The sequence below is a fragment of the Microtus ochrogaster genome, linkage group LG8 (assembly GCF_000317375.1).
Source record: "Microtus ochrogaster isolate Prairie Vole_2 linkage group LG8, MicOch1.0, whole genome shotgun sequence".
Taxonomy (NCBI): domain Eukaryota; kingdom Metazoa; phylum Chordata; class Mammalia; order Rodentia; family Cricetidae; genus Microtus; species Microtus ochrogaster.
The window spans coordinates 298,713-313,936 of NC_022033.1; the positions used below are offsets into that span (position 1 = coordinate 298,713).

A 15,224-nucleotide genomic window follows, 5' to 3' on the forward strand; every position below is an offset into this window, starting at 1 on the left:
CCCGCGCCGCGCCCCGCTCCCCGCGCCGGCGCCGTCCTCCCGCCTCCTCCTTCTCCAGAAAAAGTCGCCATTTTGGTTCACTGCCTTCGCCCCCCCGCGGTCGGCGCTTCCGGGCCAGGCTGCCGTCCGTGTCCGGCCTCAGGTGACAGGTGGGTGGCCACGGGCCTTCAGGTGCTCCTCTTGGCAGCGCATCGCCAGGCTAGGCGAGTGGCCTGAGTCCGCGGCGGCACCCTATTCCCTGCAGGCTACAAGCGAGAACCTGGGGACCCCAGGTGGTGGAGGGATTTTTTTTTCCTTCTCTGGCCACCGTGCCTCACCCCTAACTCTGATCTCTGCTCAGGCACTGAAGGACTGGAAGGGTGCAGCACGCCCTTTACCCTTGGCCTTAAATGTTATTAGGATTCTGAATGAGTCGTTTCCTTCTGAAGCTACAAAACGAGGACACTCAGGGAACTTTGATTGATTTAAGACCCTCCCTTCCCTCCTACCTAGGCCCAGGATGGGGTGTTGTCCTTGGCAGTGGACAATGACTGTCCTGACCTCTAACCTGAGCGCTCCTGGATATAGCAGCCCCTATACATCCCCTCTGATTTGAGTTAATCAAAAGCTGTCAGGAGAGAGCTCACCTGCTTGAACCTTGCTCTTTGGTACCGCCCCCTTCTGTGGCTTTGGGTGCCTCCCAGAGGCCTCTACATGGCTATGCTGAGCGCCCCCACCTCATTTTTCAGGGTTTGAGATGTACCAGGGTTGGGACGTCTGAGCGGGGGTAGGGGGTGTGAGATGCCTCCCACCCCCTCGCCCGCGGGCATGTTCTGTGACTTCAGCCTGGCAGGCTCTGGAGCTTGGGCCAGTATTGGCCATAACTCGTTTAGCTGAAGTGGGTTCCTAGGCAAGGAACTTAGATGTTGAGAACAGCCGGAAATGGTGGCCTATGCTGGCTTAGGATCAGAACCAGTGCCATCATCTGGGTGGAGGAGCCCTGACTACACAGAAGGCTGAGAAGACAGGCAGGTAGGGATGGCTCAGCAAGCATGGAGACCAAAATGGAGCTCCAGTGAGTCTTAACTTTGCCCACCAGAGAGATGGGTTGCACGTGGTGGGGAAGCGGGCCTTCAACACCCACGTTGGCTGCTTCTGTGTCCATAGAGAGGTCTTCTAGGGTGCCTATCTGGGTACGTTAGTATCACATGATGTCTGAATGGGCAGGGTCCAGGGCGCTGAGGAGAAGGTGTCCATAAGGCATCATGGCATGGCTGTTTTTGAGCCAGCAACCATTACTGGTGTTGATTGTCCCCCGAGAGGGATATTATTAGCCTCCCTCCTATCGCATAGGCCCTTTCTGAACACAGTATGGCACTGTGTCTAGATGAGGGTGCGGCAAGTGTATCCAATGTAGTGAGAGTCTCAACTCTTTCCACAGCGCAGCGCTCATGCCTTCTGAGTTATCTGGAGAGACCTTGTCTGCGCAAACCCCTTCCCTTAGTTAGACGCCCCCAGTACTTGCTTTTTGATGTGACATATAAAGAAGGCCAGGGCTAGAGTCCCCGTGTGGGCATCTAGGATGGCCCCAGTAAAGTCCTGGGTTGGGCCCATTCAGCTCATAGGTTTGTGCGCTTGCTTTACAGAAATGACTGAATCCTTCTGTGTTGGAGGAGGCCGCCGGCTTCAAGGGTCCAGCAAAAGTGGATCTGGAAAGGGTGGCAGCCGGAAGGAGGTCCAGCTTCCCATGTTGCAGGACCCACCAAAGCTGGGTGAGGAGCTAGGGCAGAAATCAATTCTAGAGGATACAGATAGCAGGTGGTAAAGTAGGCTACCTCCTTGGGTATCCTGAGGACCTTTATGGAGTGGAGATTGTTAGCCTGAGGCTTAGGCTCTTGGCCTGGGTTAACTATAGCCCCTGGCCTTGGTGTAAGTAAGCCAAGACTCGGACAGGGCTTGCTGCCCCTTGGGAGTTGCTGGTGTTACATAGCCACTAAACTTTGCTGTCTCTTGTGCTGTAGGTATGCCAGTGGTACACAGTGGACACTCAGTGCCTAGCCAGGCTCCACTCTGCTTTGATCCCGGAAACCCAGCCAATGACAGGACTGAAGGGAAGAAAAAAGGGAGACCGAAAGCTGAGAACCAAGCTCTCCGAGATATTCCTGTGAGCTCCGTGAGGGTGGGGATGGGGGTGGGAGCATACTATTCAGCCTGTGAAGGCCACTGCCCTACCGTTCTCTGCCCCCTACACATCCTGTGCCAGGTTGTCTCAGCATGTGGCCTAGGGCCCTTGAATCTGACTGTTACAAGATCCCAGTGGGCTATGTTAACTAGTCCATGGCATAGGTCTGACTCCTGGTCTGCTCTTGAGGTTAAAGAGCTCATTTGGTTTGGGGGAGCTTTGAGCCTGGATAGCTGCAGGTCAACAGCTTGACCTTTTCCTCTCTCCAGCTCTCCCTGATGAACCAGTGGAAAGATGAATTCAAGGCACACTCAAGGGTGAAGTGTCCAAACTCAGGGTGCTGGCTAGAGTTCCCCAGCATCTATGGGCTCAAGTACCACTATCAGCGGTGCCAAGGGGTAAGGGGCTCTGGGTCGGGGAAGAGGAGGCCTGGGAGTGCATCTGGGCAGAGGCCCCCGGGGCCCCATCCCACACCTGCCCTCCCTGCCCAGGGTGCTATCTCAGATAGGCTGGCCTTCCCTTGCCCCTTCTGCGAGGCCGCATTCACCTCCAAGACCCAGCTGGAGAAGCACCGGATTTGGAATCACATGGACCATCCCCTGCCTGCCCCCAAGCCTGGCCCAGTCAGCCGGCCGGTCACCATCAACCGGCCTGTTGGGGTCAGCAAGCCCATCGGAGTGAGCAAACCTGTGGGAGTCAGCAAACCCATTGGCATCAGTAAGCCAGTCACAGTCAGCAGGCCTATGCCAGTCACCAAGCCTGTCACAGTCAGTAGGCCCATGCCAGTCTCTAGGCCTGTGCCAGTCACCAAGCCCATCCCAATCACCAAACCTGTGCCACTCACCAAACACATGCCGGTTACCAAACTTGTGACAGTTACAAAACCTGTACCACTCACCAAGCCAGTACCAGTCAGCAGGCCCATTGTGGTCAGCAAGCCAGTGCCGGTCAGCAGGCCTATTGCCATCAGCAGACACACACCACCCTGCAAAATGGTATTGCTGACCAAATCTGAGAACAAAACACCTCGTGCTACAGGCAAGAACAGCAATAAGAAAAGGTACAGGAAGTCATTTGGGGTGGTAAGTTGTCAGATGTGCCTGGGGGTGTGAGAGGGCCACTGGGTTCGCCTGGACCTCACCTTACCTGCCACTTGCAGGGCTGCAGACAGTTTGGACACCTGCCCCATCCTGCCCAAGCAGGCAAGGTCAGAGAATGGACAGTATGGCCCATCCACCATGGGCCAGAATGTGACTTTCCAGCTGGGTACAGATCCCAACAACAGCTCCCTACTGCCAGGAAGCAAGCCCTTGGTGGGCAAAGAGGCGCTGCGGCCTGCAGACCCAGCGTCCCCCCCAGAGGAGGACCCCGAGCGCACAAAGCACAGTAAGATAAGAGTTCTGGGAGGCTTGCCGTGGCGGGCTCTGGCTTTCAGTAGGTCGGTGACCAGAATCTTGGCACTCATTTTCTCTCCCCTGAGTCAGGAAGGAAACAGAAAACACCCAAGAAATTTACAGGGGAGCAGCCATCTATCTCAGGGACCTTTGGGCTCAAAGGTGAGACCCCAGCCAGCTGGAGACCTCTGTACTGAGTTTATCAGTATTTAGCCTGTATGTCTTACCCACATTGTGTGTGCACACAGGCCTGGCCAAAGCTGAAGACAAGGCCCGAGTTCATCGCTCCAAGAAACAAGAAGGATCAGGCTCCGAGGAAGTGCGGAAGAAGGTGCTGGCCACCCCTGTCACTGTCAGCAAGGAGGCACCAGCTCCTGTGGCCCACCCAGCCCCAGGTGGGGGCTGCCTGGCAGGACCCAGGACAGGTCTCCATGGTGGGCTGGATCCTGTAGCAAAGGCATGGGGGCTGCCCCTGGAGTCCAGGGCACTCAGGAGCCCCACAAGCCTGAGGCCTGGCCCTGCCTCACAGGTGGCCCTGAGGAGCAGTGGCAGCGAGCCATCCATGAACGGGGGGAGGCCATCTGCCCTACCTGCAATGTGGTTACCCGGAAGACCCTCGTGGGGCTCAAAAAGCACATGGAAGTATGTCATAAGGTAAGTTTCCTGCACCCACCGCCACCCCCTCAGGGTACCGGGAGGGAAGATGCCCTGACCTTGATGGGTTTCTCATAGTTAGGCCCTGTGCACAGTTGCAGGAAGCTCTCAAATGCCAGCACTGCCGGAAACAGTTCAAGTCCAAGGCTGGCCTCAACTACCACACCATGGCTGAACACAGTGCCAAGGTACGCTGCCTGACCCCCGCTCCCTGTCCAGCCCTGACTGCTGACCTCTCATTCCACCACTGCTCCTCTATGCTTGATTTTGGATCTGTGGCCCTAACTCCTGGCTGGCATCAGGTCTGAGGCTTGCTCTGTCTCCAGCCCACTGATGCTGAGGCCTCTGAAGGGGGAGAACAGGAGGAACGAGAGAGGCTTCGAAAGGTGCTGAAGCAGATGGGACGGCTGCGCTGCCCCCAAGAGGTCTGTGTTGGCCCATGTGTGGGAGTTCAGGACTTGGGAACCTGGATGATTACTTACCTGGTCTCTGACCTGGATTCCCAGGGCTGCGGAGCCGCCTTCTCCAGCCTCATGGGTTATCAGTACCATCAGCGGCGCTGTGGGAAGCCACCATGTGAGGTAGACAGTCCCTCCTTCCCCTGTTCCCACTGTGGCAAGACTTACCGATCCAAGGCTGGCCATGACTATCATGTACGTTCAGAGCACACAGCCCCGGTGAGTGGCCTATAATCTGCCATGTCCTTTGCTCTAATGGCCTGTGTTGTGTCATGCGTGTGTTTGTGAGTTCATGTGCTCTCTGATAGATGTAATCCTTGCCTTTGGTCTTGTGTTTCCCGGGAGGAAGGATGGCAGCCTGGTGCCTCCGGGTCTTGTTTTTGTGTGTGTGTGTGTGTGTGTGTGTGTGTCTATATCTCCCACCACTGGCATGTATCCTGGGTCCCCCAGTACCTGCAGAGACCACGAATGGCCTACAGCTTATGCCAACTCTAATTCCTGGTCTCTAGATGTCTTCCTTCTCCATGACTTAGACCGGCCTCTGTGTGTCCTTGCTCTCTAGCCCCCTGAGGAGCCCACAGACAAAATCCCTGAGTCTGGGGACCTGCTTGGAGTAGAACGGACCCCAAGTGGTCGCATCCGTCGCACGTCGGCCCAGGTTGCCGTGTTCCATCTACAGGAGATTGCAGAGGATGAGCTGGCCCGTGACTGGACCAAACGGCGCATGAAGGATGACCTCGTGCCTGAGACTGCACGGGTGAGTGGCCCACCTAAGGGATGGGCAGGATCTTGGCCCTTGGTCATTCCCTAATTGCTCCCCCAACTTCTTGGTCTCTGACCAGGACAGGCCTCATTTGATTCCCCTGTGGCAGCCATGTTCTTGTGACCTTGGCCATCTAACCCCATCTGTGAAGGGGCAATGAGCCTGCTGCAGAAGCACATGCATTGTGTCAGAGCAACATGTGCCTCAGCCTGAAGCTCACCTGGTGCTGTGCCTGGCTTTGCAGCTCAACTACACTCGGCCAGGCCTCCCTACACTTAACCCCCAGCTGCTGGAGGCATGGAAGAATGAAGTCAAGGAGAAAGGCCATGTGAACTGTCCCAATGATGTAAGCTGGGACCAGCATATAGTGGGAGTGGGCGTTGGGGCTCCAGGATAGAGGACTTAGGTTTGACCCTTCAGGCTACAGTAGAGGTTAAGACAGTGAGTGTCTTATTGGGAAGTAACCATATTTAGTGTGACCAGCCTATTTCTGACCTTGGGTTTCTGTAGAGTCTTCACATAGATAGATACCATGTCAACAAAAGGGACTTCAGCCTGAGGACCCATCTACTTATCCTGCCCAAAATCCAGGACTTCAGGGACCTTCCCCCAGAGAAGCCCCATAGTACTCTGGAGTTGAGGGTGGGATGCCCCTTGTGTGGAGTTGTGGGAGGGCTCCTTCCACAGCTGTCTCCTGCCTGCAGTGCTGTGAAGCCATCTACTCCAGTGTGTCTGGCCTCAAGGCCCATCTTGCCAGCTGCAGCAAGGTCAGTACTGGGGTTACCCCAACAGGTGGGTGGGGTGCTGAGCGTTTACCTCTATAGGTGTCAGATCCCTACCCTGTCCACTGCAAATGCTCTCATGCTTGAGATGAGAAGGTCCTCAACAGAGGGCCCAGAATCCCTCTCTGTTTCCCACTTTAGTTGTTTGGTTCCAAATCCAGCTCTGGATTCTCTTTATATGGTTTAAGTGTCCATCCTGACCTGAGCAGAAGGCACACTTGACTTGAGATGAGGACATTCACCAAAGGACTTTGACCTCTCCCTACAGCACTTCCTCATCCCATCCTCTTCTTATTTCCTACTCTTGTGGTTTAATAATCCTATTGCAGGGTAGTGTTTCAGTCCCTAAACCCACCATTGACACACATCCAAGAAGACAGTAGAGCTTCTCTCTAGCTGACCCCAGTCCTAACCTTTTAGCAGCAGGATAAGGGCTTGGACCAGATGTGGGTGCTTTGAATCTTCGGAAGGTTGAGTACTGGACCACTGTGCATTGCAGGGGGACCATCTGGTGGGGAAGTACCACTGCCTGCTATGTCCCAAAGAGTTCAGCTCTGAGAGCGGTGTCAAGTACCACATCCTTAAGACTCATGCAGAGGTATGAAAGTTATCTTCTGGGCTTTTAGTCCTGGAGACTGGCCTTGGGGGTGGGCTGTAGAGAACAGGTGGCTCAGTAGAAAGGAGGTGTGGGCAGGCTTGCTTTTTGTCCTGCCCGGCTCCCGCATAGCTAGCTTAGCCCCGGAAATAATAACATGGAAACTGTATTCTTTTAAACACTGCCTGGCCCGTTAGTTCTAGCCTCTTATCGGCTAATTCTCACATCTTGATTAACCCATTTCTAATAATGTGTGTAGCACCACGAGGTGGTGTCTTACCGGGAAAGATTCAGTATGCCTGACCTGGCGGCTGGCTCCATCGCATCTGACCAGAGAGGAGAGGCATGGCCATTGCCTCACTTCCTCCCAGCATTCTGTTCTGTTTACTCCGCCTACCTAATTTTCTGTCCTATCAAAGGGCCAAGACAGTTTCTTTATTAACCAATGAAATCAACTCAAAATAGAAGACCCTCCCACATCATTCTCAGATGGTGTACCCTGAGAAATCTGGTGTCCTCTCAAAATACAGTTTACTTCCCCTGAAGTGTCAAGAGCATGGAGTGATAAATCTTGAAGAAAAAAGAAAAAGCAAAATGCCCTATCTTGGTACCTAGCCCCTGAGGGGAGTCTCCCAAGGCAGGGGAAACCCAGTCTTGAGCCACTTCTAGTAGTTGCATGCCTGACCAAAAAATAATTTAAATGGATTGGAAAAAATGTATTAGTAGTTAAGAGTAGTACTTCTGGCTCTTCCAGAGGACCAGAGTGTGTTTCCCAGCACACATGTCAAGAGGCTAATAACTGTCTATAGCTCCAGCTCCCTGGCCCCCATACCCACATCCAGACATGCACACAACAATAAAAAAATAATAATGAAAAAAATTTAGGGCAGGAGAGACAGCTCAGAGGTTAAGAGCACTGGCAGTTCTTACAGAGGTTCTGAGTTCAGTTTCCAGCAACCATATGGTGATTCACAACCATCTATATAATGAGATGTGGTGCCCTTTTCTAGCATTCAGGAATATATGCAGACAGAACACTGTATACTTAATAAATAAATCTTTGAAAAAAGTTAATGGAAAAAAAAGAGTTCTGTAGCTTTGGATCAAGGTCCCTAGTCTTGATTGCAAGTTTTCTCTCCCTAGAACTGGTTTCGGACCTCAGCTGACCCACCTCCTAAATCCAGGAGCCAGGATTCCTTGATGCCTAGAAAAGAGAAGAAGAAAAGTCTGTCCGGAGGAAAGAAGCGGGGCCGTAAGCCCAAGGAACGGTCCTCTGAGGAGCCAGCATCTAAACTGCCACCTAACAGGGATGACTGGCCCCCAGGAGGCAGAGACAGGGGGGCCCGAGGCTCCACTGGGAAGAAGACTGGAGTTGGGAAGGCGCCTGAAAAGTGAGCCCAGTGCACAGGGCCTAGCCACCATGCCCAGCTTTGTCCAAATTAGGGGAGCCAGTTCCAGACCTGTCCTCCACCTCCACACACACCCCCATCTGTCCAGAGGGTTGGCAAACCACTCTGATCTCCCTGAAAGTGGTCCTTCCCCCTGTTTAGGCTACTTCACATGGCTAGGTGGGGCTCCCCGGGAGTGCCAGGGGCAGCAGCAAAAGTGCAATAGGCTGGGATGCCCCAGCTGTCCCTACAAGGACATTCTTGGACCTGGCAGAATCTAGAACCTTGGCGCCATGGGGCATGAAGTGTGCTTGAACAGCCAAATGGCCCCTATCTCCACCTCCCTCTGGCCCAATAGGGTCCCCACTCTGACTTCCTCAAGGCCCAGACATTCCTGGTGACCCATAATTGTGGGCTGATGAGGCACCTGAGCAGCTTGGCTGCCACCACTTAGGCCTCAGATTCACCCGACACTGGATCTCCAGTACTCCCAGCTACCTCCCAGGACAGACCCTGTCTAGCTACTGCCATGCTGCCCTGACAGCCACCCAGGTACCCATCTGTCCTCTCGTGTCCACTTATGACCCCTTGCTTATGTTTTCTACCTCTCTGGGCCTGCTCCCCTGCTCTGTCATCCCTGCTGTGTGTCAGGCCTCACCCCACTGACTGGCGTTGTCATGCTGGAGTATGTAGCCTTCCAGGCAAGGAAAGAACTTTGTATGTTCTACCTTCAGGGAGGCCCAGACCAGTAGCTACCAACCTGAGAGCAAAGGACTAGAATGCTCCACCTCCAGCTTCTAGTTCTGATCTTGTTGGCACATTAAGGGATTCCTCCTTGAGGCCACAGCAATGGGAAGCGGAGGCTGGCTAGAAGGAGCCTCTAGCCCAAGAGCGCCTATGAGAGACTGTTTATGTCTGCCATGTTGGGTGGGCCCATAAGCCCAGTTCTGTGGAAGCCCTCTTTTTTGTTTTCCCTGCTTTATCTGTCCTCAGTATCTAGTGTCAGTCATTTGATACAGAAACTGAAGGATAGTGAAAGATGGGGTCTCAGCTCTAGGCTGGACCCCACCCCTTTAGGGGCCCTGAGGATAACAGGGTCTGCAGGTTGGGCAAGGCCTGGAAGAGAGATCTGGCCTCCTTGGTTCTACTTTCTGACTCTGCCCCACCACTCTGTGAGCCACACCAGAAGAAGGCTGGAGAGGTGAGAACAGGCTTTTTCCAGTGTGGATAGGGTTGGGCTGAGGCCTGTGTTTCTGATCCTGGATGATGTGAATTTTGATATTTGCCCGCGTGTGTCTCCTGGATGTTATTGATGCTAGTCTTGTTGCTGTGACAAGTAGCAACCTTTTTTAATTTTTTTTTTTATACAAAACTCAAAATTTTTATGTTTTGGTGCTAAGGGTTTCCTGGTGCCGAAGGTAGAGCTGAGCTATAGTACTAACTGGCACCTACCCCTTAACCTCAGGGGAGGGGTGCCAAGGAGCTTTGGGATGGAATCCTTGTACACTCATGTCTAGGAAGGCTCTGACTCTGGGCAGCTGGGGCATTATATGCTGGGTTGTCTAATGGACTCTTCAGTTCCTACACACCTTTGCCATGATGAGAGGGTGGCCACAGAGGTGGGTAAATGGGTAGGCTGGGACTTCCGGGTGGTGGTGTGCAATTGTGGAAGGGAACGGGGCCCAAGTGCACTTTCACAACACTTCTGTGGGGTGTGACCATCCACCCCAGCCTCTCAGGTACCTGGGTTTGCTGGGGGCTGTTTTCCAGGACATGCCTCAAAGCCCAGATGTAGGCTTTGATGTGGGACTCGGGGTTCTGGTAACTTGATGTTTAGCACTTTAACTCCTTTGTCTTTGAGGTGGATTTGGGGGCAGCTGTCACGTGGCAGCTGGATACGTACCAGCTGGTGGTGGCTGGTAAGGGGTTTTGGCAAGCTAGTCCATAAAGCTCTCTTCCAAGGTGGTAAGGCCCTCCCTGGGCAGGGTTCATCAGTTTGCCCACCTCCCTACTCTTGCCTAAAGATAACCACCAGCCTACACAGACCCTCAGTAAGAGGGGATCATCGTGGCAGATCTCCAGGAGACGATGGACTTGGACTTAGAGGCCCAAACAAACCCTCGGTCCTTGGCAAAATGCAAAAGTCAGGGTCTCTACAGATCTACCTCTGGCTCAGTGCTTGCCCTGCCCTAAAAAAAAAAAAAGAAAAGAAAAAAAAAAACCAGAAAAGTGCCAAGGGCAGACATTTCATGCAGAACCAGGGTGCACTTTATGTTCCTATACAGGCAGATGTTGGTGCCTCCTGGGGACTTTGGGCCTTCCTGTCCCTATGGTGGTTCTGAGTGGAGAGTAGTTCCTGTGTTCCCCTGCTGGGTGGAACCCAGGCCCTTTGCCCTGGAGGCCTGGTTTCCCAGGTCACCCCTCATACCTGACTGCAGCGCCTCCTAAACTTTGGGTTCCTTGGTTTGGTTTTAATGCAGTTCTCATTACACAAGTGCATTTCTGGCTATCACTTGTAACCATAGATATACATGCATATATATTCTATCTACAAAGTGTTTTATTTGCAAGATGTTTTGAGGTGAGCTTGGGTCCTGCCCGCCTTGTGATCATCTGTCCCCATCCTCATCCCCTGGCCCAGAGTGGTGCGGTGGTGGGCCGTCAACTGTATGTATTAAAATTACTGTATCAAATAAATGTTTATTGATTTTTTTTTTCCAGGGCTTTTGTGCGGCTGAGTTTGTGTTGAAGCCCGGGCCCTTCCCTAGGCTTGCCGCATGGCCTTGTGGGGTTCGTAGTCCGTAGCGTGCCAGACTTCCTGCGCGCTTCCCTGGCCTCCGCCAGGTTCAGGACGCCATGGCTGCGCCGCCGGCCTCCGCGGACGCTGCCCCTTCGCCCCTACAATCTGCTGTGGCCCCAGACGTACCTGGCTGCCCAGCCGAGCAAACTGAGACCGCGTGTGAGGACCGGTAGGCGCAGGCCTGGATAAGGCAGGGGCCTCGCTCGCCTCTTGGGAGGGGTCAGCGCACCGGCTTGCATCCCTTCTTAAAGCCCGGGTGGTTCCGCCGTATCTCCGCAGATAGGCAGCTCGGTGTCCACAGCCGCGCGGTTCCTGGATAGGTTTTGCCAGTTCTCGGAGCCTTGGGGCCTCCTGGGCCATGTGTCGGCAACCCTCTGCCTGGGAAGAGGGAGGTGGCAGGTGGCCTGGAGGGCCCCAGCAGGACGGAAGGCGGAACTGGCCCGAGCCCTTAGCTTTTGGAGGCGCGGAGAGTGGAAACCTTGTTTGACCGGTGTGGCTTCGATTTCTGTCCCTAGCGTTTGCGCACTTGACTCTAGGCACTCAAGTGGCTGGTGGGCGTGCTCGACCTTCTGAGTTCCCCTAATTTGATCTCACCAGCTCACACCCACCTGGCGGCCAGCCGTAATTGTGAAATGTGGGATGGGGTGGTGATGTTTGGGGGCCCTTTCGAGGCTTTCAGGAGCATGGAGAGGGCTCGGCCTGATCATCACGAGTAGTAACTCCAGACCACCGCCGCCAGGGGGTGGTGACCGCGCTTGGAACTGCGCGTGGCACCACTTTCGGTTGTTCCGGCTCTAGGACCTAGGAGCACCGCTTAGGGAATTGTGAGCCCGGACAACTTCGGGTCGGCAGGTGCTGAAGGTGGAAAAGGCCAGTCCCGGCTAGTTCACACATTCCAAGGCATTCTAACTGGTAGCCCGAAAGACTTGGTTTGGTCTAACAAGGCTGAGTTTGTGATACTTTGTAGTTCAGAATGTCTCGATATAACCAGAAGCAAAGAGGTCATGGCCACATCCTCCGAGGGTTCCTGAGGAAACACTGAGAAGATACAGACTGCCCTGGAAAAATGGATATTGGGCTGAGATTATAGAGTGGAGGGAAGCTAATGGTGCCCACCCAGAGTCTTGGGATGCAGGTGGATACGGTGTGGCAAGTGGGCCGTGGAAGCCTCTAATTTCCCAGTCCTGCCTCTATCTTGTGATTGTGGCCTTGGTGACTATCGCTGAGCCATTCCCTGCCTCTTGCAGGCCTTCCATAGAAGCACCAAAAGGGGTAGCTTGATTATAGATCTAGTGATGGCAGAGGAACCTTGAGACCTTTCTTAGTCCTTTGGTGGTCAGTGATGAGCCTTCCTCTCTGCGGACCCCGCTGTAGACATTTGATTCTGGTTTCTCTTGCATAGGAGAATGCAAATTACTTTTTTTTTTATAGGGAGGCGGATTTCAAATTACTCCCCTCCCCCAAAATTTACTTAGTATGTATACAGTGTTCTGCCTGAAGAGGGCTTTCAGTACAGATGGGTGTGGGTCAGCATGTGGTTGCTGGGAATTGAACTCAGGACCTCTGGAAGAACAGCCAGTGCTCTTAACCACTGAGCCATCTCTCCAGCCCCTGGGAGTGCAAATTATAAGGCAGCTCTACTTCCATGATGTTGTCATATGCAGGTTCCTTATCAATGAGGTCCTCAGTAACCCCTATTTCCTTGATAAGGATAGAGGACTGCAGCAACTCCCTGGTGAGTGGTGGCATCTGAGCCATAGTTGACAGAGCTGTCACCTCGTAGGTAGCCAGGGGGAAGTGAAGACTGAGGAGCAGCTTCCAACACTACTTCCTACCTCAGACAACCCTGAGACCTAAAATAGAGGCCTAAAAGGAGGAAACCTCAGGGGCCAAAGTTATTAGCCAGTTAGCCTGGTATATCCTAGGTTAAGATGAAGTTCAGGGGTCAGGGTCTGATGTTCTGGGGCCAAGGCTAGTGAATCAATAGGTAGGATCTATTCTGTTAGAACAGTAACAAACCTGGAATTAGTCCTTCCCTTTCTGAGACCAGCACAGTGTTAGCGTCCCATAGACCTGTGGCCTGTTTTTATACTCCGTGATCCTCACCTGATGGGGTACTCTGTTGTGATCAGCCAGCCAAACTTGTGAACGGATTCCCTAGGACCCCTTCACTCTGCATCCCTGCCCAGAACAACATCAGCCTCCCAGAGCAAGCCTAGGCCATATCCAGCCAACCACCTGAGAGTGGAGGCGGAGGGACCAACTATAAACACGTACACATACATGTAAACATACATAGGCTCCAGTCCTGCTCCAGGTGTCTAGTAGGGATGTAGACATAGCCATGAATTACCTAGATAGTAGGAAGAGCTCCGCCAAGATGCTCCCAGAGTGGCTCCTCTTCAGATGTGTGAAGTCCACTTGGAAACTTCCTTTTTCCTGAGTACCTGCCAGACCGTCTTTGTGCTAGAGGCCAGCTGGGTAGGATGAGGTTGCAGTAAGGCCAACCCACCTCTGGAAGAGAACTCCAAGACCAGCAGAACGTCTCTGACTAGATCTTAAGTCAGTAAAGATTTCAGCTGAGGCTGGGACCAAATCTTCCCTTTCTCTCTATGCTGTGGGCATGAAGGTGCCAGTTTCCCTGCTGACTGATGAGGCCTGGGTGACCATAGGACTTGCTGGAGCTTCTGTAAGGTGGGGGATGGCACAGTTATTCTTGGGTGTGCCAGGGTAGAGTTTCAGATTTGTTTATCATTGTAGGAGGCACCTTGAGGCCATGGGAGAGGCAACCAACTCAGCACTGACATTCATCCTGGTCTGGAGGGGCCTCAGATTTGCTTGTCTCCCTGTATGTGCATTCGGGGCACAACCGTATTTCTTCCAGGAAATTTGGGGAAAAGGTACTAGAATACAGTGGGCCTTCACAAGTAGCCAATGAGCGTACTGGCTAACACTGAAATACACTTCACACCAACTGGCCTGGGGATTGTGCAGGCCAGACTCAGTACTATTAATATCTGGTACATGAGCCCTAACAGGATGATCCTCTTATACATGTGGCCTTGGCCTCTGAGACTAACATTGTGCTCCCTTAGTGCAGTAGGGCTCCTGGGCCTACCTAGCTGCTGTGCCCCACCCCTTGTATATAGTAAGCTACTGCTGCCAGCCTAGGTAGGGGTCCAATACCACCTAGCTCTTCTGCTGTGCCGTCCATAGGAGTGATTCTACCCATGGAGGACTAGTTCAGGTGGCCAGAAAGCCCAAGCTGTCCTTGGGGACAGAGTTCTAAGAGGGAGTGATACTCTCACTGCTAGCACCTAGACCACACATACTTGGGCCACCCCACTGTCCAGGGACACCCACCTCTGAGCCCTCTGTACCTACCTGCGTCCTTGGCAATGAGCAGCCCCCCAGCTTACCCTGGCATCAGGATCTCAGGGTGCTGGACTCTTGGAGCAGAAGGCAGGTGAGTTGCAACAGAATCCCTGCTGATGAGAACCCTGCTTCCCAATGCTACTGACCACTCCTGACTTGTGTGATGCATGCCCATGGATATCTGAAAACAAACCAGCCAGCAGGTACTCCTGGGAGCTGAACAGAGCTCAGGGCTGCAGATGTGGCTGGCTTGGGGTTGTGGGTTGTGGTAGCGTCTTGCATTCGCTGTGTCTCTTAATTCTGTTGGTACAAATGAACTTTTGTTGAGGCCAGAAACCCCTTTGTCTGTCTGTGGATAAGAGATGAAGTATGTTGTGCTACTTTCCCTTTTGTGAGAACTGGGGTGATACCTTATCTCTGGCTCCAGGAGACAGGTATTAGCTTTGAGGAGGACATGGGGGCTGGGCTAGGTACAGACGTAACATGAGGCGGATTTCTGGCTAAGTTCTCCATGATCTGCTTGCACCTGGGCACTCTGCCCATCAGCAGCACAAGCCTTGGAAGGGGTCTTCATGAGGGTACTTAAATTTCTCCCAAGGAAGCTGGTACTCAACCAGGAAAGCAACCCCTGCCTGTTACCTCCTTTGCTCAATTCCTGTCTGAATATCTTGGCTTTGTGTGTCCTTGTGTTTACCAGTGATGCCCAGGGCACAGCCTACAGGCAGGCAGTGCTAGGAGTTTTTTGTTTGTTTGTTTGTTTGTTTTTTTGTTTTTAGAGACAGGGTTTCTCTGTGGCTTTGGAGCCTGTCCTGGAACTAGCTCTATAGACCAGGCTGGTCTCGAACTCACAGAGA

At 53.2% G+C, this 15,224-nt stretch overlaps 2 protein-coding genes across 6 annotated transcripts in view; both read left to right on the forward strand.

Annotated features, from left to right (window-relative positions):
* Positions 1-6: 6 nt before the first annotated feature.
* Znf512b (zinc finger protein 512B) lies at positions 7-10,915 on the forward strand. 5 transcript variants are annotated; one of them, XM_026787056.1, is made up of 17 exons: positions 7-149; positions 1,626-1,751; positions 2,001-2,143; positions 2,431-2,559; positions 2,653-3,221; positions 3,321-3,547; positions 3,646-3,717; positions 3,804-3,989; positions 4,085-4,209; positions 4,305-4,397; positions 4,536-4,634; positions 4,716-4,886; positions 5,230-5,424; positions 5,675-5,776; positions 6,135-6,197; positions 6,712-6,810; positions 7,951-10,915. In XM_026787056.1, the coding sequence occupies exons 2-17, from the start codon at positions 1,628-1,630 to the stop codon at positions 8,200-8,202; spliced, it is 2,649 nt and encodes an 882-aa protein (XP_026642857.1). In that variant the 5' UTR covers positions 7-149; positions 1,626-1,627; the 3' UTR covers positions 8,203-10,915. The 5 variants fall into 5 exon arrangements, with proteins under 5 accessions (XP_026642857.1, XP_005362730.1, XP_026642856.1 ...); XM_005362673.3 differs by having other exon boundaries at positions 3,804-3,950; XM_026787055.1 differs by having other exon boundaries at positions 2,431-3,221.
* Positions 10,916-10,973: 58 nt separating this feature from the next.
* The window catches only part of Uckl1 (uridine-cytidine kinase 1 like 1), a 13,528-nt gene continuing 9,277 nt past the window's right edge, over positions 10,974-15,224 (forward strand). Inside the window, exon 1 of the mRNA XM_005362674.3 lies at positions 10,974-11,164. Within this exon, the coding sequence (XP_005362731.1) occupies positions 11,052-11,164 (113 nt within the window). The 5' untranslated portion in view covers positions 10,974-11,051. The remainder of the gene's footprint in view (positions 11,165-15,224) is intronic.

Coding starts and splice junctions, on each gene's coding strand:
- Znf512b (XM_026787055.1), top strand. CDS start 1,628: ATGACTGAATCCTTCTGTGTTGGAGGAGGCCGCCGGCTTCAAGGGTCC. Junction 3,990..4,084: donor ACCCAGGACAGGTCTCCATG/GTGGGCTGGATC, acceptor CCTGCCTCACAG/GTGGCCCTGAGGAGCAGTGG. Junction 5,425..5,674: donor TCGTGCCTGAGACTGCACGG/GTGAGTGGCCCA, acceptor CTGGCTTTGCAG/CTCAACTACACTCGGCCAGG.